The sequence below is a fragment of the Hylobates moloch genome, unplaced genomic scaffold, assembly GCF_009828535.3.
Source record: "Hylobates moloch isolate HMO894 unplaced genomic scaffold, HMol_V3 SCAFFOLD_21, whole genome shotgun sequence".
NCBI classification, from domain to species: domain Eukaryota; kingdom Metazoa; phylum Chordata; class Mammalia; order Primates; family Hylobatidae; genus Hylobates; species Hylobates moloch.
This window is the reverse complement of record NW_026652296.1, coordinates 40,114,217-40,135,030: the sequence shown is the minus strand read 5'-3', so window position 1 is coordinate 40,135,030 and position 20,814 is coordinate 40,114,217. Positions and strand designations below refer to the sequence as shown.

General features: G+C 40.3%; 1 protein-coding gene across 4 annotated transcripts in view; it reads left to right on the top strand.

Moving 5' to 3' along the window:
* The window catches only part of KIZ (kizuna centrosomal protein), a 115,601-nt gene that overhangs the window by 22,775 nt on the left and 72,012 nt on the right, over window positions 1-20,814 (top strand). For all 4 annotated transcript variants that reach the window (XM_058432859.1, XM_032142106.2, XM_032142101.2 and 1 more), the window contains 2 exons: window positions 13,839-14,484; window positions 14,831-15,143. In XM_058432859.1, coding sequence (XP_058288842.1) covers window positions 13,839-14,484; window positions 14,831-15,143 — 959 coding nt within the window. The remainder of the gene's footprint in view (window positions 1-13,838; window positions 14,485-14,830; window positions 15,144-20,814) is intronic.

The window sequence follows — 20,814 nt, the reverse complement described above, 5'->3', positions numbered from 1 at the left end:
AAAAAATGTGTCTTACCAAAAAGGCACATTTCAAGCCCCACTCAAATCCTCACAAATTTTACTATAGTAATTCTTCACCTCTATTATATATATATTGTTATTTTTTATTTTGGGGGCAAACTTTGTTTCCAGACATATTCTTCTGGTTGAAGAACAGTGACTAGAGAATATACATAAAAACACATAAAAATGTATGTCCTCAAGAAAGATTGAGATGGCGTTTTTGAATGAGAGTATACATTTAGGGATAGGTGTTGTAAGGTTTCTTTGAACTATTATGCTGTGAAATATATTCTACTAGAAGTAGAAGCAAACAGATTACACTCTGTCAGGGATGGATAGGTGTGGAGGACCAGGGAATTTCATCACAGAACTGAAGGCTTGTTGAGGAGCGTCACTTCCGCTGTGGTAACCCTCCCTGCAAGGATCAGGTGGGAGAATGGTTATAAAGGTGTTATTCCCACTTTTAATACTGGTAGTAACAATGGGCAATAATCACTGCACTTTACTTTGCCAGGTGCTGTATTAACACTTTATGTGTATCAACTCATTTAATCTTCTCAACAACCCTGGAGGTAGAGGATATTGTTGCCCCCATTTTATAGTAAGGCTCAGAAAATTTAGTTAACTTGCCGAAAACTACACAACCAGGCAGAGCCAGTATTCAAACCCAGACCATTGGACCTTAGCATCCATGCTGTTAACCACCTTGCAACAATGCCCTCTAAGGTAGTATGGGTAAAAGACAGTTTGGGTAGCTCTTCAAAAGTTGGAGAAATTCCTGGTGAAATAAAAACAACTTTAAATACTACATTTTTACCTAGACTTGAGGGAGGAAATGGTCTTCCTTGGTGCTGTAGTATTTGAGCTGAATCAGGTGAGCCATGGCAGGCTGAGGACCCGCCCCCTAAACTGCCCATGTTTGCAATAAAAGAAGCATCCATTTCTGTTGGCTTTGTTGGGCAGAAGAAATGCCTTACAGCTCGACTGAAGAAGAACTTGAAGGGAGAAAGCCTGCACGGCCACAGGAGGCGGCTGTGTGCCTGGTATGCAGGGATAAGCTCTGCAGTGGCTTTAGCCACGGATCTGAGCATGTGTCCGAGGTGCTCCCAGGAGCAGTGCCACTGCAGGAGAGGCACAGGACAGGGAAGACAACACCCCAGTATGAGATGATGGAAAGGATTCTTCCATTCTAGATGTGTTCCCAGGATCTGAGCACCATTCATAAGACCAAGGCAGCCACTGTAGGGCCTGGCTTATCTCTAAGGAGTAAAGGGACCAGATACCTTGTATGGGGGAAACTTGATTGAAATAAATATTGCAGCAAGGGGGAAAGGAATCCTAAAACTATACTGAAGTGTCTCTATTGAAAGAGCAAGTGACTTAGGTTGGAATCCCCTGGGAAGGACCCTAACACAAGGATTTGAGTGTAAGTAGTTTATTTGGGAGGTGGTCCCAGGAAGCACAGATAGAAAAGGGAGGAAGATGGCATGGGGAAGGGAAAGTGGGCTGTAAGAATGTGTGATTGAGTGGGTTATCACTCATAGCACCTGGTTCTCGGTCCCATTGGGGAATCTTGGATGACTGTGTAGGGCATGCCTCAGGGATATCCCATTCAAGGAGTAGGAAAGGGAGGTGTTTGCCCTCCAGGTCTGTCACTGCCAGAGTGCCACGCCTGGCTCCTCTTCTGGTGCTGCACAGCAGCTGAGAGAAACACTCGGGCCAAGAGGCACAGGTGCTTACAGGAGGACACTGGGCAGGTACTGGAATGGTGAGGGCCCAGGGATATGGGCCCGCCCTCTCACACCTGCTAAGGGAAATAACAGTGGGTGGAGGAAGTAGAAGTTATTCCTTAGATTCTCTGTATAAGCCCGATTTCTTATCCTTATTAGCCCACAGTGCCGCCTTCACCAGCAGCCTCCTTGAATCACTGCTCAACTATAAACAACACAAAAATCTCCCTAGACGGGGGCTCTGAGCAGTTGCCTTCACGGGGAATGTGGCCCTCAGTTCTGCCATTCTCAAAGTTATGGCTGTACTTGATTTAGACAGAGCCATGACAAGTCAAAAAGTAGCCTCTCTGTGTTCAGCTGGACCTTTTTATATTCACTGATTTCTTACTTATATGTGTTTGTATTCAGAAAACAATTAGAAATTAACCCGAATTACACAACTTGTATTTCAAGTCCTGGCCCTAAAACTACATCTGCAGATCTGCAGACCTTTTTTCAGGGGAGGGTAGAACATGCTCTTCTCTCCCAGCTCACTCGACAGTAAGCTTCCACATGGCAGGGCCCGGCCCCTTCTTGCCTGCCACACCACCCCACAGCACCCTGCACCTGGTGAATGATGGTAACCTGCTGACCTGAAAGGAGGAAGAGGGGTGGGCTGCTCTCTGAGTGAAGGGTACTCCCCATTTCATGTGGTGTTTGAGGGCAGATGACATTTGGACTCTCCACTCCTGCTTTTGGGGGTGCCTTCCAAGGAGCTGGTGGGGAGTGTGGCTCTGATGGACAGCTCCCCCATAGGTCTTTCAGGCACTATTCTAAGGACTTTATATAATATAGGTGTATAGAAATATACGTTGGTTACAGCAACCTTACAAAATAAGAACTATTTTAATACCCATTTTACAGATTAGGAAATGGGAACTCAAATAAATTAAGTAACTTAATTTCTTAGTCACACAGCTAGTAAGTGGCATACTGGTCTGGAGTCTTAATAAATATATCAGTCTGCTTTTCAGTTACTGGAAGAAAGGATTTACTTAGGAAAATGGTGGGAGAGGGCCTTTTTTTTAAGGGATTAGCTACTCTCTCATAGTCAAGAGGGAAAGAAAAACAGTATTTTTAAAACTTACCTTTTGTGGGGACATTTGGCTAGCCAGCTGTCTTCCTTTGCTCTTCTCTGTGGCAGGACTCCGTGGCAAGTGTATTATGTGGCAGAGGCTCTAACAAGTGAGAAAATTGTATTCACAGATACAGGTGCCTATCGTGTGGTGGAATGAGGGGGAAGAGAAAAAAAGTGGATGAGAAGGGGAAAAGAAATATAGTCAATTTAACAAGAAGAAGATAAATTTTGTGGGGAAACACTGTTTCTTTTTTCCTTTTGATAGTAGAAAAGGGTTTATAGAAGCTCCCCAGGAGAACGAGTATTGAGTTCTTGTTCTTTAGAAGACTTTCCAAATTCATATACTTATAGTCCATGAAATACTGTATTATTAGAAAAAGATATACTTCATGCAGTCTTAAAAAAAAAAGTTAGTGCCTAGAACTTTCTTGGAAAAGAATCTGGTAGTAACAGTCACGATGAATACACACATATGCTTTGTGCCAGCAGTCCCACTTTTGGTAATCTGTGCCCTAGAAAGAAAATCTTTTGTTCAAAACGGCAAAAATATAGTCCGTGTGTTGCAACATTATTTGTAGTAGCAAAAACACAGAAGCAGCCTGAATGAGCGGCTGCAGAGGAGAGGCTGTGCTAGGGAGGGAGAGCACCCTCATGATCAAGTACTCTGCATATGGCGCCCAGAATCCAGTGCATTCCTCATGATCTGGGCAGTGTCCAAGGAATATTATTAAGAGAGAAAAGCAGGTTGCGGAGAGTTGCTTACAACACGCCCTCACTTTGTACAAGTGGCCAAACCTTACCAGCAAGGAATTAGTTGTCATGGGTTTGAAGGAAGGTGTGAATAGGCATCCTAACTGGTTTGCTTCAGTTACCTCGTGGAGGGGAGAGGGAGGCAATGAGCTGGGGAAAATAAGTAACTTGTTCTTTACATCCCTTTGCCTTATGTCTCATTTCTATAATTTAATAATTTTTATACAATTTTAAAAATGAAACCTATGAAGAAGGGATGAGCAGGTGGTTAGTTCATTTTAGGAAGAAGGAGCCTGCTTGTGGTTGAGACTGTTCTTTTAATTGTGGGGGAGTGTGAGTTGCTTACGTCCTTACTCAAATCCCTCAGAATTATAGAAATTGGAGGTGCCTTTCTATCCCTCTGATGTAGTTCTGCTTATTTCTTTTGTGAATGGGGATCTCTAAGAGAGTTTTATCCTGAGTTACCCTACTTGGGGATGGTGGAGCATATACAGGGGATATTGAATTGTATTATAAAAAGAAAGGGCTGTTACCTTGTCATTTTTAGGTATTTGTTAAGCCTCTTAGGAAGTGTTACTTGAAAACCATAACTTAACTTTGTATTACTTTGACCAAGACAGTTGCTTAGGCCTACGGATGTGAAACAGTGGTTTGGGGGTGTTCTGTTTATTTTGTGTAAGTTACCTGCTGTCACTGTGTTGGAATGCCAAATTTCTCTTGAAGCTCATACCTGCTTTTCTCTTACTCTTCCATTTACCCCACATAGACTAGGTTTTATTTATCGTATACAAGTTCTATTCAGGTGAGATCAGATTTTGAGTTATTTGAAGTTAGAAATTAGGCACAGGCTTCAGATTCATTATTAGGGATTTTTATGTTTGTTTTTAAAAGCTGTGGTTCAGTAATGCAATTTGAGTTTGACTGACTCAGTTTTGAATATTGTAGCATAAGAGGTTTGCATTGGAGTCCTGGCATCTGGGTTTGAATCCTGGCTCTGTGAACATGGACAAGTTGCTCAACCTGGCTAAGTCTCATAAGAGTAGGGCTAATAATAATGGTTGTTTTCATAATATAAATCTCTTAGCTCCTGCTTTTCACCTCGTACATGCTTGATAAATGTTCCCTGCTCTTGATGCCACCATCACCACCATCATTGCCATTGTTGTTCTCCACTAGGGTAGCCTTACTTTGATCCTGGATTCTTGCCACTTATTTAAGATAGTGAAGAGGTTGGTGTGGGGGTAGGGAGACTATCTATGAATTGAAGAAATAGGAGGTAATACCACTTGATGGTGACAACTCATAAAGATTGATTTTGTGCAAGATAATTTACAGAATACACCATTAAAGCCTAATTTAACAGATACATCTTAAAATTTAGATAGTTCCAATAACTGTTGAATTTCATGGCCAGAGATATCTCTTGGTGGCCTAAGTTGTGAGATTTTGGTGATGACTACATTTATCATGGTGGCAACATGTAAGAAGAAGACTTAAAAATCACAATGGCATACTGTATTAGTTTGCTAGGGCTGCCATAACAAAATACCACTAACTGGGTGGCTTAAACAACAGAAATGTATTTTTTGAAGTTCTGGAGGCTGGAAGTCCAAGATCAAGGTGCCAACAGGGTCGCTTTCTGATGAGGCCTTTTTCCTTGAGTCATAGAAGGGGCCTTCTCACTGTGTCCTCATGTGCTCTTTTTTCTATGTGCGTGAACTGAGAGATCATTGGTATCTCTTCCTCTTATAAGGACACCAATTCTATTGGATTCAGGTCCCACCATTATGACCTAATTTAACCTTCATTACCTCCTTTAAGGCCCTATCCTTTAAGCCACATTGGGGATTGGGACTTCAACATATGAATTGGACACAGTTCAGTGTGTGATATGTGTATCATGTAAAATATGTACAATAATTTTATAATAAAATATAACTTCAGGATTGTTGCATGTAAATTATTGTTAATGGATTTTTAAACATCTTCTCAATGTGACTTAAGAACTTGCTTACATAGAAATTAAAAACAATAATTGTACCATGTGAAAAGGTGAAAATTTGGTCTAACGGCTTCATTTCCATTCTGCATTTAACTTGCTGCTTCTCATTCCCTTGTCTGTGAAGATAATAATAAGAAGAAAAAATAAAAATTTCCTTAGCATTTTGCAAAACATGAAGTATAACTTTTTTTTCAAAGTATATTAGTGGTTAAGGTCTACCTTTAAATACTGTAGTTCATAATGATTAAGACATCATTACAATTCTAAACTTGTTGATCTCTTCTTATGTTCACTCCTCTTCTTTCCCCCAGTAAAGATGAATTCCTGATTTTTAAAAGTTATCTTCAGTTCACTAGTAAATATTTTCAGTCATGTTCATGTGCTTTGCTATTGCTTCCCACAACTCCCAACATTTTTTGAGACTGCAGATGAATAACTGTGACAAGAAGAGAAGAAGAACTGAACTAAAATCTTGGATTATAGATTTATCTCTAGCACTCAACTACAGGAAGTAATAGGAAGGTGTGGAAAAGTTGGTCATTATGTCAGATCCTTAAATACTGATACATGCTGCTGCTTTTGGCAATAACATCTGTCTCTCAAAAACTTTTGAATTCCTAATATTATTCCTGTGTCAACAATAATGTGAAACATGGCATTCTCTTTTCAGCTTCCCTGGCTCAGAAACTGCTTTGAGAAGACACATAATAATGTTCAGAATTTAAGATTAAAGAGTACTCTGTTTCCTGTTGCTAAGCTAATAAAATGACAGACTTTTAAAAAAGAAAAGAGACACCTGTCCTAGAGCCTGATCTCAGCAAATGGGAAACCTGCCAGCCTACAGAAACTCAGCGTGCATTTCACTGGAGCCAGTATTTTACTTTGCAAGTGTGGAGCTAGTTCAAATGCAGCATTGCCTTATAGTGAGCAGCAGTTAATTTTTGCAAGTTTCTCATTTTTTGTTATAAAAGTTTATATAATTGCTGGTGGGAGTGTAAAATGGTGCAAACACTTTGGAAAACAGTTTGGCAGTTCCTGAAAAAGTTAAACATAGAGTTACCATTCGAGGCAACAGTTTCATTCATAGCATAGCATTCAAGCATAGCAGCTTGCTGTGTAGAAGATTGGACACAAAAAGTGGACAAAAGTTTATAGCAGCATTATTCATAGTAGCCAAAAAGTGGACACAATTTACATGTTCTCATCTGATGAATGGATAAACAAACTACAGTGTATCCTTAAAACAGAATATTATTCAACCATGAAAAGGAATAAAATACTGATAAATGCCACAAAATGGATAAACCTTGAAAACATTGTGCTAAGTGAAAGAAACCAATTAAAAAAGACAACATATTATACGATTCCACTTACATATTAATAAAATGTGCAGAATAAGCGGATTTTTACAAACAGAAAGTAGATTAGTGGCTGCCTAGGGCTGGGGACTGACTGGGGAGGATGGGGAGTTACGCTAAAAGGTATGGGGTTTCTTGTTGGAGTGATGAAAAAATGTTCCAAAATTGATGGTGGTGATGGTTGCACAACTCTGCGAATATACTAAAAATCCACTGAATTGTATGCTTTTAAAAGGATGAGTTTTATGGTATGTGAATTATATCTCAGTAAAATGGTTTTCAAAAGTTTAAATCAAGTTGAATTTATTAAGCCAGAAAAAAGAAAAGAGAATAGCAATGTTAATATTCTTGACATAATTCTATATAAACGCATTTTGGTAAATATCTTTTTCCTGTGTTTAGATTTATTTTATATAGGTATAAGCATACTGAGTATGTAATTTTTTAAATTTACCATATCTAAGTATTTTTGTTATGACATAGCCTTTATTTGCCTCATTTTTATGACTTCATGACCTTTCCCTATTTTATAGTCGTATAAGTTGCTTCCAACTTTTTATGATTTGAAATAATGCTCTAAGTGAACTTGTTTGTCCACATAGCTGTTTTTTTCTATTAGCTTTATTTCCTTATTATGATGGATTTCCATATAGAATTACTGAATCAAAGTAACAAGCATGATTAGGACTTTTGATGCCAGATTCTTTCCTATGAGGATTCTGCCCATTTATTCAGCCACCAACGGTGTGACAGCTTCTATTTCACCTAACCTTCCTCAGTACTGGGGGGTTATAATTTTTAAAAATCATCTTTATTTTACAATAATTTTAGATTTGCAGAAAAGTTGCAGAGATAGTACAAAGTGTCCCCTTGGATCCCTCACCTAGTTTCCACCATTGTTACCATCTTACATTACCATACCACACTTGGCAAATCTAGGAAACCAACACGGATACATTACTGTTAACTAAACTCTAGACTTGATTCAGATATTGCCAGTTTTTCCATTAATGTCTTCTTTTTTTGTTGTTCCAGGACCCAATCCAGGATTGTTATAATTTTAATTTTTAAAAATTCAATATAATGTTTATAGAATGGTATTACATTGTTATCAGTCTTAGACATAGGGTTATAATGGAGCTGAAAAAATTCCTATTGCCTAATGACTTAACATTGTAGTGTAATGCATTCCTGACATGTTTGTGGTGATGCTGGTGTCAACAAACCTACTGTGCTGCCAGTTGTATAAAAGTATAGCAGAAACAATTATGTATAGTATATAATACTTGGTGGTAATAATAATAAATGACTTTGTTACTGGCTTATTATTGGTCCAATTGACAAAATTGGATTATGGGTTGTGGAATAGAAAACAAGATTATATCAATGTTAAATTTTCTGATTCTGATCATGAACTTTGCTCAAGAACGAGCATGTCCCTGTGCTTTTGGAAATGCTCACTGAAGTGCTTAGTGGTAGATAGGCAGGGTGTCCCAACTTACCCTCAAATGGTTCGGAAAAAAATCATATGCATATATTTAAGTATACACATACAGAGACAAACACATATATGTAGAGGGAGAGAAAATGATAAATGGGATAAAATGTAAACATTTGGTAAATCTGGCTAAACACTGTTAGGGGAATGTTTTGTATTATTTTTGCAATGTTTCTGTAAGTGTAAAATTATATCAAAATAAAGCCACGCATGCTGATGCACACCTGCAGTCCCAGCTACTTGGGAGGCTGAGGCAGGAGGGTCACTTGAGTCCAGGAGTTCGAGTCCACCCTGGGCAACATAGACCACATCTCTATAAATAAAAAAAATTGTTTAAATTATGTCAAAATAAAAAGTTACTGCTCTCTATAAATAATACTGGCAACAACTAGAAATAGCGCGGGAAGACAACCTTCCTTTTGAGTTGAAGCAGATCCTCAAGTACACGTTGCCTTTTTTGGGCCCTTGGATGAATGATGCATCGTCCACAGACTTTTATTTTTACACATAATTAAGGGCCACTTTTTTATAACTGCTAAGTTGTTACAGGCCACTAACATGCCATGTACTTATTAATTAGTATATTAAGAGAGTTTGTTGAGGACCCAGAGTTCAGTATTCCAAGAAGTCTGGCAATGCTTGGCAAAATTGCAAAACAGTTAATAACTACTTGCTGTCACAGAGAGTGGTAAATGCTCCTCTTTTTGGGAAATAAACCTCTGCTAATAGTGTTGTCTCTTGAATTGGGTCCTTATTTTCACTTTCTATAGTTCTGAAGCATTTACTGTAACTACATCATGCTTCCCTGCTACTTTTCCTGACTGTGCAGATTACCAATCTGATTGTTGTTTCTCTCCAGTTCTTGGCTCTGGATTTGTTGTTCAGTTTTGCCTCTCTTAGGGGGTTGGAGACATTTGAGGATTACTAGTTGAGAGCGGTAACTCAGGGGCACTTCCTTTGGCCCTCCTCAGGTGTCTTTCTCATATCTGAAATGTGCCTTCTTTTGTGCTTTGGCTTGGCCTTTAGCAGATCAAAAGAGGAAGGTGCTTAGGCCTGCCGTGTCCTGCCTGTACTGGGTTAGTCATTGCTCTGGTGTTGGTGCATTAACACTTCATAAACTCGTCTTGAAAAATTAAAGGCTTCTCAGACTTCTAAGTCTGATCACTGATTTGCTTCATGTCTCCACCAAGTGACTGCTATTGCACAGCCACTCTGAGGCCTCAGCCCTTTTAGCCCTGCTAAAGTCTCCATAGTAGCCCATCCCTCAGAGCCATCTATTTACACAACTAGTTTTTTTATAACAGGAAAAATGAAAGTAGTTGTTAGATTATAGTAGTGGTAATAGATAATTTTTCCTGTTTTAAAATTTGTCTTTGTTATTATATCAGTATAATATATATCAGCTTTTTTATTACAAAAGGAATAGAAGACACAGTATATTACGAATACTATTCATATTGGTGAGTCAGAATGTTGATTAATATCATTTTGCTATTTAAACCATATGGTATAATGGAAAATTCTTTAAAATGACATAATGGCCTCTTTGGATGGTGAAATGACAGTATTCTATAAGGCAGGCTTGACCCAGCAATTTCAGTTCTAGAAAAGTATCCTACTGATACACTCGCCTGTGTGCAGAGAGACATACACTCAGGGATAATCACTGCAGCATGATTTGGAGTGGAAGATGGTGGGAAACAAACCAATGCCCTTCAATAGCAGACTGTTTACATGAATTATGGTACATCTATAGAATAGGATAATATGCAGCTGTTAAAATTGAATATAATAAAAACTATAATTATATAATGCAAAGTATGTCACCCTTTATGCACATACCTACTAGTGTATCCAGGTCCTTTCTGCAAGAAACTTAGAGTTGCTTTCTTTGGGGAGTACAGCTAGAGGACTAAAGGATCATGGAGGTAGAACTTCCTTTTTCCTCTATACTTTTCTATCCTGCTGGATCTTCCTGCTTCTCCTCCCTCTATGGGGAGAGATGGGAGAGATGTACTTTTCCTAATTTTTTTTTGAGACAGGGCCTCACTCCGTAGCCCAGGCTGGAGTGCAGTGGTGCGATCATAGCTCACTGCAGCGTTGACTTCCTGGGCCCAAGCAATTCTTCTGCCTCAGTCTCCAAGTAGCTGGGACCACAGGTGTGTGCCACCATGCCCAGCTAATAAAATACATATATATATATATATATTTATTATTATTATTATTATTTTTTATGGAGTTTTGCTCTTGTCACCCAGGCTGGAGTGCAGTGGCAAGATCTTGGCTCACTGCAACCTCTGCCTCCTGGGTTTAAGCGATTCTCCTGCCTCAGCCCCCTGAGTAGCTAGGATTACAGGTGCCCAAATATTTTTTAATTAAAAAAAATTTTTTTATTTTTTATTTTGTAAAGATGGAGTCTCACTATGTTGCCAAGGCTGGTCTCAAGTTCCTGGGCTCAAGCAATCCTCCCACCTCAGCCTCAGGGCCGGGAACTCTTCCTAATCTCAGATTAGCTGCATAACTTAATTTCTTTTCTAAGGATTTTTTATTCGTTTGTTCATTTTCTTTTTTTTGACAGCTTTATAGTTTTTATTATATTCAGAGTTTCGCAGCCATAATCACAATCAATGTGAGCATACTTTCATTCCTGAAAAGGAAACCCCATACCTGTTAGGAATCACTCTTTACCTCCCCTGATTCCTTCTACTCCCCATGACCCACCCCAGCCCTTCAGTCCCCAGCCTGGGGCAAACAGTTAACTACTTCCTGTCTCTAAGAATTTGCCTATTCTGAACATTTTCTATAAATGAAATCTTACAGTATATGGTCTTTGGTGACTGGCTTCTCATTTAGCATGATATTTTCGAAGTTCATCCATGATGTAACAGGTATCAGTAATTCATTTCTTTTCATGGCTGAAAATTATTCTCTTGTATGAATGTATTACATTTTATCTAGTCATCTAATGTTGGCCATTGGAGTTATCTCCACTTTTGGCTATCATAAATAATGTTGCTGTGCACATCCTTGTACAAGATTTTGTGTAGTCATATGTTTATACTCTCCATACCTCTGCCTAGATATGGAATTGCTGATCAGATGGTAACTCTGTTTAACTTTTTCAGGAGCTGCCAAACTCTTCTAAAGTGGGTTCACTGTTTTATATTCCCATCAGCAGTGTATGATTCTAATTCCTCCACATCCTGGACAACACTTGTCATTGCCTGTTGTAGTGAATTCTTAAAATTTCGTGTTGCCTCAGCATCCATTTTAAATCTAAGTTGAACCTTCTCATACCAGAAGCAGGACTCAGTCACCCCTGACACAGTTGGCAGTTCCACCCTCCTCTCCAGTTCCTCAGTGTGGTCAGTCCAGATAACCTGCCTTACACAGCTGCTCTCTGGTGACCACTTACCTATGGGACAGCTGGATGCAGCCTGTTTGACAGGCCCTTCTGACCTTCGCATCCCCCGTGGACCATATGCCACAGTGACTACCTCTCAGTCACTGGGTAACCTCCCAGAACTCATGCCTGCTTGCTTTAAACTCACCAGTTAAAACTCCCCAGGCTGCCTGTGGGAAACCTGTTTGGATAACACCTGGGACTCAGTAAAGACGTTGGCTCATGTGTCCTTCCCCTCAACCCCTGCTTCTACCATGTGAGGACACGGGTCCCTTTTCTCTCTCTCTCTCTGCCTGCACTCCCTGACGTTTGTGTGGCCTCCAGGTGTGCCGTGTACTCCCCAGAACCTGTAAGTGATAATGTCTTTATTTCCATCTCATATTTCTTCTAATTATTGGAGGGGTACTCTCCATCTTAAAGATCCTAAATTAAGGCCGGGCGCGGTGGCTCATGCTTGTAATCCCAGCACTTTGGGAGGCCGAGGCAGGCGGATCACGAGGTCAGGAGATCGAGACCACAGTGAAACCCCATCTCTACTAAAAATACAAAAAGTTAGCCGGGTGTGGTGGCGGGCGCCTGTAGTCCCAGCTACTCGGAGAGGCTGAGGCAGGAGAATGGCGTGAACCCAGGAAGCGGAGCTTGCAGTGAGCCGAGATTGCACCACTGCACTCCGGCCTGGGCGATAGAGCGAGACTCTGTCTCAAAAAAAAAAAAAAAAAAAAAGATCCTAAATGAAAACACCTATCATTCTTAGTATAGCCATTGATATGGGCTGAATATTTGTGTTCCCCACAAAATTCATTTGTTGAAATTCTAATCCCCAAGGTGATGGTTTTTGAGGGTGAGGACTTTGGGAAGTGATTAAATCAAGGGGGCAGAGCCTTCATGGGTGGGATTAGTTTCTTTATAAAAGAGGCCTGTGGAAATTTGCCTGCCCCTTCCACCCTGCGAGCACACAGCAGAAAGATGCTGTCTGAGAGAAAGCAGTTCCTTACCAGACCCAGAGTCTGCTGGCGCCTGCCTTGATCTTGGACTTCCCAGCCTCCAGAACTATCAGAAACAAATTTCTGTTCTTTATGCACTGTTTAGTTTATGGTATTGTTATAGCAGCCTGAACAGACCAAGACAGCCATCGTAGTGGGTAAAGTGATATCTTATTGTGCTTTTGAATTATGTTTCCCTAATGAATAATGATAATCAGCATCGTTTTATGTGTTTATTGGCCATTCATATATCTTCTTTGGAGAAATGTCTATCCAAATCCTTTTCCCACTTTTAAGGGCTGTTTGTCTTTTTATTATATAGTTATATGACTTATTTATGTATTTTGGGTACTAGACCCTTATCAGATACATAAATTACAATATTTTCTCCCATTGTGTGGGTTATATTTTCACTTTCCTGATGATGTCTTTTCAAAGCATGTATTTCTTTCTTCAAAAACATATATTCTATACTCTTTTTTTTGAGATGGAGTCTCCAGGCTGGAGTGCAGTGGCACGATCTTGGCTCAGTGCAACCTCTGCTGCCCGGGTTCAAGTGATTCTCCTGCCTCAGCTTCCTGAATAGCTAGGATCACAGGCACCCGCCACCGTGTCCAGCTAATTTTTGTATTTTTAGCAGAGATGGGGTTTCACCATGTCAGCCAGGCTGGTCTCAAACTCCTTACCTCAGGTGATCTGCCCACCTTGGCCTCCCAAAGTGCTGGGTTTACAGGCGTGAGCCACCACACCCGGCTTACTTTCTTTACTATATTTGTTTTGGGAACTATCATTGTTATTAAAATTAAATCCTATGGACTTTACTGCTTTTTGCTCATTCATTATGTAGGAAGCCATGAGTTTAATAAAACATGGTAGGTGCTGATTTCAATAATCATGCTTTGTTTGACCTCCTTTCATTTCTGGAAAAAAAAAAAAAACCCACCTAATTGTTTATACACAGTATGTTTAACTCACATCTCTTTTGGTGTTGCAGGTTGCAGTACAGGAGGGAATTAACTCAGGAACAGCCATGTCAAGAGGATTGTATCAACCAGCAACAATCTTTATGGGCCGCCAAATGTCAGCCGTCTCAAGCATGGGAGATTTCAGTACAGAGCACAAATCTCCCCAACCCACAAAGAACTTTTCAATTCCTGACCCACATTCACACCGACAGACAGCCCAGAGCAGTAATGTGACAGACAGCTGTGTAGTACAAACTAGTAATGACACACAGTGCTTAAATAAGTCTGACAACATAGATGGAAAGGCATCTCTTCAGATTGGTGAGAAAACGCCAGTCACAGCCAGTGTATTGTCTGAGGAGGAACAAACTCATTGCTTGGAGATAGGAAGTAACACACGTCATGGCAAGAGTAATTTATCTGAAGGCAAAAAGTCTGCTGAACTCAATTCCCCGTTACAGGAAAGATTAAGTCCAGAGAACAGAACCACTGATGTAAAGTGTGACAGTTCCAGCAGATCAGAGGGATCAGAGGGAGAAATACTGACACAGGAACATATTGAAGTTGAGGAAAAAAGAGCCAGCCCGCCAGTCTCTCCGATATCAGTTTCAGAATACTGTGAATCTGAAAATAAGTGGTCTCAAGAGAAGCATTCTCCTTGGGAAGGTGTTTCAGGTGGGATGAGAGGCTGAGTTTGGTTGCTGATTTTTCTGGGTGGTAGTGATCTTATGTAAGGACAAAATATACTCTCTAATTATCTCTCTGTCATAAAATAGTATCTTTGCCAACAAATTCCATTCTAATGAACTCTTAAATATGTACATGCAAATGAATTTGCCGATTTTTAAACCCACTGTGATTTTTTAAAACATTTGAAAATATGTTTAAGCTTTTAAGTTCCGTAATGAATTGTGTGTGGGTTGCTTCTCCATGTTTTTAACTTATGAGTAATTCTGCTGTGTGTTAACTTGCTTCCCCCTGAAGTCAGTGATTGGTAATCAATTCATGTCCCCACCTGCAGATCATCTTGCTCACGGGGACCCAAAGTCACAAAAGCCCTTCAGAAAAATGCAGGAAGAGAAGGAGGAGGAAAGTTGGAGCACCAGCAGTGACCTCACCATTTCAATAAGTGAAGATGATCTGATTTTAGAGAGCCCAGAACCACAGCCAAATCCAGGTGGCAAGATGGAGGGAGAAGATGGAATAGAGGCCTTAAAATTAATCCATGCTGAGCAAGAAAGAGTTTCCCTATTCACTGAAAAAAATTGTATTTTGCAAACCCTAAGCTCTCCTGATTCAGAAAAGGAATCCTCCACTAACGCACCAACAAGAGAGTAAGCCATTCAATTTTTTTTCTACTGTTCTGTTTTTAATTGTAGACATTTCTAGAGACCATTCCACTGGGAATGTATTATTGAGCACTCAGCCATGAATGTGTAAATTCCTTAAGTCTCGTAAGTAATCTTTTAGGCGAGACCTAATTTTCTTTCTGTCCTTCTTTCTTCTTTCTTTCCTTCCTCCCTTCCTTCTTTCTTTAACAAAAAAAACTTTAAAAGTTTGAATATCATTGAATCATGGTGATTGCTGCTTATAATTATATACACATAATCCCTGGTTAACTTATAAGTCATTCCCCAACCCCCTACTCTCCAGCCTTTCAGAAAATAAATCTGTTTTGAAGTTTTGGTACCACAGAAGGTGACAGTTAAACTTACTAGGAATGCAGCGTTTGAGTCTGAGAACTTTATGTCTAATTAATTTGCTTAATCCTTATATTCCTTGCCATAGTATCATTTTTGTCATCTGTTTAAATATGAGTTAATAAGTTCTTCTAATTGTAGACATAAGCCAGATTTCCTTTTTTGAATCTAAATAGGAAACATTGGAACATCTCTAATGTTAAATGGGAACATCAGCGTTATACATTTTGAGAACTTATATTATCCGACTGATAAAAATTTGTATTATGTTTTTGTCCTACTGGTTGGAGATGCTAGAAGAAAACTTTGTAGAAAGTTCTTGTGTATCTACTATGTAGAAAACTTGTTAACTGTTGAAAACTGATTTTGTGCTGAAAAATGACATTAATAACATCAAATCTCTTTTAGGGGTAGAGGGAACCTAAGTAAACAACCTAAGGTAGATCTCACCTTTTACAAATGAGGAAACGAAGGCCAGGTCAGAGTGGTGTCACATAGGTCTACTAGATCTGCTGGGGCAGAACACCCCACAGCCTGTCTGCCTGAATGTCACACCACTTCCCCACCCCCAGAATTTTCTGTTACACCGTAATGGTGGTCACCCTTTCATTTCCACAAAGCTGGCAGCAGTGAAATCCAAGTGGGCATTTTTGTATATGAGGGCATATGTTCTCTTTAGAACACCGTTGTACCTTTTAATATATTGCCTCTTACCATTCATTTTCTACTTATGGTGAAAAGTTTATTAATAGGCTTTAATTTATAGATTGTATCCAAACTGATGTTCAGGAAATATTTATTAAGAGCATATCCAAGTACAAAGTTCTTGCACTATGGATGGAAGAACCGACATGGTTCCTGTCATTGGGAAATTTGATTTATTGGAGAGGAAAGCCAAATGGATTTTTCTAGTAATAATACTTCCCTCATCAAAGAGGCACAGGTAATACATATTACATCATCAGAAACTTTATTACTGGAGATGGAATGATATCTATCTCTAGTTTTGTGTTTGTGGGCTTATTTTTATGGCATGGTGGACAAGTTAGTACTTTGGCAGGCTAACAAGGGGACTAATATACTTACCCAGGACTCAGTCTTTTTCTGAGGTGAAAAAAATTGAGTATGTGTATGGAATTCCTACTAAACATTTCTCTAAGAGTCAAGGATGTTCATTCTGTCTCCATTTGAATGACTTTTTTTTTTTTTTATTGATCTTGGAGGCATGAAGTCAAGCTCTTTGGAGTTTTGGCATATAGTTTTCCAGTATTTATTGGAAAATATGGGCATGTGGGGAATTTTGAGTATTTCTCTTAATAAAATGCCCCCAGAATGAAAATGTCAGTCAGCAGTGGTTGCTTCTGTGTCTGCATTATCAAATTTGAGCCTACGGATTTTCTGGGTAAAAATATTCTCCAGGAATAGAAGGTGGGTTTAAATGATGCTAGTTAACTTGCTGACATCACCACTGCATTTGAGGCCCCACATTTTCTTAATTTATTGTTTAACTGGAGCTCTTCTCCTTTGCTCTGAGGATTAATTATTGGTCTGAGACCATAGCATAGCATCGTATTTATAGAGCTAACCCTATAACTCCAACAGTTCAATATTTCAGTTGACTTTAGGGTCTGTTGGGGGCCTGGAGAAAAATCACTTGAATGAATTTAATTAGCAAAGATGCATAAATGGGACAAAGGAGGACACATAGGAGCATATGATCCAGAATGTAGAATCTGTGCAACATCTTGAAGTCTGTATAGGCTTTGAAGGAGAAAGAGGAGGGAAAGAGCAAATAGGGTCTGGAGGAAAATGCAAGAAGGAATGCGGAGCAGAGAACACAGAGGACATGGGAGGGGCAGAGCAAAGGACCCCATGGGTGAGGAGAGCCTTTTGGAGTTAAGGTTCAAAATGTCACCTAGGGTAAGGTTGAGAAAGGCCTGGAATATCAGGTTAATGAATTTAGAGTTCACTCTGTGCTTTGCAGAGCTGTTGAAGGTTATTTTAGGAGAAGGACAGTGTGATGAGGCTTGATTTTAGGAGGATTAACCTGACAGCATTAGTTCATTAGGATTAATCATCTGTGTGATAGGCAGAAGTGTAGACGGCCCTGAGATTCCCACTCCCTGTTGTCTGTGCCCTGGGTAATCCCCTTGCCTTGAGAGTGGGCAGGATTGGGAGTCTGATGGATTTTACTCCTGTGATGAAGCTGTCATGTGACAAAGATGAAGGATTTTGCAGATATAATGAAGGTCCCAAATCAGTTGCCCTTCAGCTAGTCAAATGAAAATTATCCAAGGTGGACCTGACCTAATCAGATGAGACTTTAAAGGAGACTGGCCCTTACTGAAGCCAGTGGCACAACCTCAGCTCACCACAACCTTTGCCTCCTGAGTTCAAGCTATTCTGCCTCAGCCTTACAAATAGCTGGGATTACAGGTGCCCGCCATCAGGCCTGGCTAATTTTGTTTTTGTTTTTGTTTTGAGATGGAGTTTTGTTCTCGTTGCCCAGGCTGGAGTGCAGGGGCGCAACCTCGGCTCACTGCAACCTCCGCCTCCTGGGTTCAAGCGATTCTCCTGCTTCAGCCTCCTGAGTAGCTGAGATTACAGGCATGTGCCGCCATGCCTGGCTAATTTTTGCATTTTGTATTTTTTCTTTTTGGAGAGACTTGGTTTCTCCATGTTGGTCAGGCTGGTCTTGTACTCCCTACCTCAGGTGATCTGCCCGCCTCAGCCTCCCAAAGTGTTGGGATTACAGGCACGAGCCACCACACCTGGCCAATTTTTGTATTTTTAGTAGAGACCCGGTTTCACTATGTTGGCCAGGCTGGTCTTGAACTGCTGACCTCAAGTGATTTGCCCACCTTGTCCTCCCAAAGTGCTGGGATTAGAGGTGTGAGCCACTGCGCCCAGCCTGAAGCCAGAGATATTTAAAGCAGCTAAGATACTCTCCTGTTTGCGTGAAGAAGCAAACTGTCATCTTGTGGGAAAGACCACATGACAGGAAATGGCATGCAGCCTCTAGGGGCTGAGGGCCTCAGTCCTGCAGCCACAAGGAAATTGATTCTGCCAATAACCAGTGAGCATGGAAGAAGTCCCTGAGCCTTAGATGAGATTGCATCTCCAGCAGACACGTTAATTTCAGCCTGGTGAGAGCTTGAGCAGATGACCCCACTAACCCAGATCCAGACTCCTGTCTCATGGAATAATACATTTGTGACAATTTGTGATACAGCAATAAGAAAATTAATACAACTCAGTTGAAGAATTGGAAGCAAGGATTGCATGGATAGAAGTGTCTACCCATAATGACTGGGAACAGGCTGAATTGGACATGTTCAGGGTTCCTTGTGGGAACACATGGTAACAAAGTAGCTGAGTGAGTGATTCAGCAGCCAAGGTAACCTGTGTTTCCCCTCCCCTTGTACCCTCACCATCTGAGCAAGTGCATTTTCACACTCAGGTAAGCAGTAGTGGAACATTATAGACTGCTAGGAACTCTAAAAGTGGGTGTGCCTATCTGCATTAACCAACAAGCAGTTTCTCATGCTAGTGGGTTTTTTGTTTGTTTCACTTTTTTTTTTTTTTTTTTTTTTTGAGATGGAGTTTCGCTCTTGTCGCCCAGGCTAGAGTGCAATGGCACGATCTCAGCTCACTGCAACCTCCACCTCCTGGGTGCAAACTATTCTCATGCTTCAGTCTCCCAAGTAGCTGGGATTACAGGCGTGTGCCAGCACATCCAACTAATTTTGTATTTTTAATAGAGATGGGGTTTTACCATGTTGGCCAGGCTGTTCTCGAACTCCTAACCTCAGGAGATTTGCCTGCCTTCAGAGTGCTGGGATTACAGACGTGAGCCACTGCACCTGGCCTGCTTTGTTTTAGATATCAATGCATAATGATATGTATCCACCTTTAAAGTATCATTAAAAAGTAGTTTTTTTTTTTATTATACTTTAAGTTTTAGGGTACATGTGCACAACGTGCAGGTTAGTTACGTATGTATACATGTGCTATGTTGATGTGCTTCACCCAGTAACTCGTCATTTAACATTAGGTATATCTCCAAATGCTATCCCTCCCCCCTCCCCCACCTCACAACAGGCCCTGGTGTGTGATGTTCTTCTTCCAGGAGAATTGCTTGAACCCGGGAAGTGGAGGTTGCAGTGAGCCGAGATCATGCCACTAGACTCCAGCCTGGGCAACAGAGGGAGACCCCGTCTTAAAAAAAAAAAACAACAACAAAAAAAACGAAGAACCAGCTGGATTCTTTATGGATTGGGTGTGGGTTATAAGCAAAAGGGAGTAGAAGGATGACTCCAGGGTTTGGGGACAGAGTGAGTTATTTATTGAGATAAGGAACATGTAGGAGGCACAGACTTGAGGGAAAGAAAATCAAGACGGAAGTTTTGGGTATGTTGGATTTGAGATGCCTTTTTGACATTCACAGGGAGATACTGAGTAGGCAGATGGATTTCATGAACTTGGAATTCAGAGAGAGGTCAGGGCTAGATAAATACATTTGTAAATCATCAGGGTATACATACATTTTAAAGCCATGGGCCTAAGAAGAACACTAGAGAGTGAATATAAATAGGAAAGTGGCCCAGGGCATGACTCCACATTCAGGGTCGGGAAAATCAGAAGGAACCAGCAAAGGAGTCTCAGAAGATGCTGCAGGGAAGAACGAGGAGAACCAGGAGGGTGTTGTGCTGCAGGTGCCAAGTGGAATGTTTCACATGAGGTTTAGAAAGCTTAAATAACCTGCCCAGGTCACAGAGATGCAGCTAGGGTCTAAACTAACAGTCTGATGCCAGAATGCATGCTCTTAATTTCTGTTTTCTACCACCCAAATCACAACCAAAATGGTGATATGCCCTTCAATAGTACTGACTCCATGCCAGGCACTGTTTTAACACCTTTATTTATAATCATTTAATTCTATTATCATCATCATTTTACAGATGAGAAAACTGAGGCACAGGGAGTTGTGTAACATCGAAAGTCATAAAACAGCTGTGTGTGCTCCAAACTGGACCTCTGTGACCAGAGTTAACTGATACCCTATGCTGTCTCCCAGTGAATCTTTACTACCTAGATAGTTGGAGTATCATCAAAGATAATATTTTATAAGGTTAAATAGGAAGCTCAAAAAGCAAATTAGATTCTTTAATTAGAAAAAAGAAAAGAAAACTAAGTAGTGGCAATTTGACCTCTTGCTCCATCCATATTGATTTTTGTGCTTTCCAGCCTCAAATAGGCCAATGAAGTGCTATGTGCCTTTATTCAGGCTTGAAGAAAGTACTTG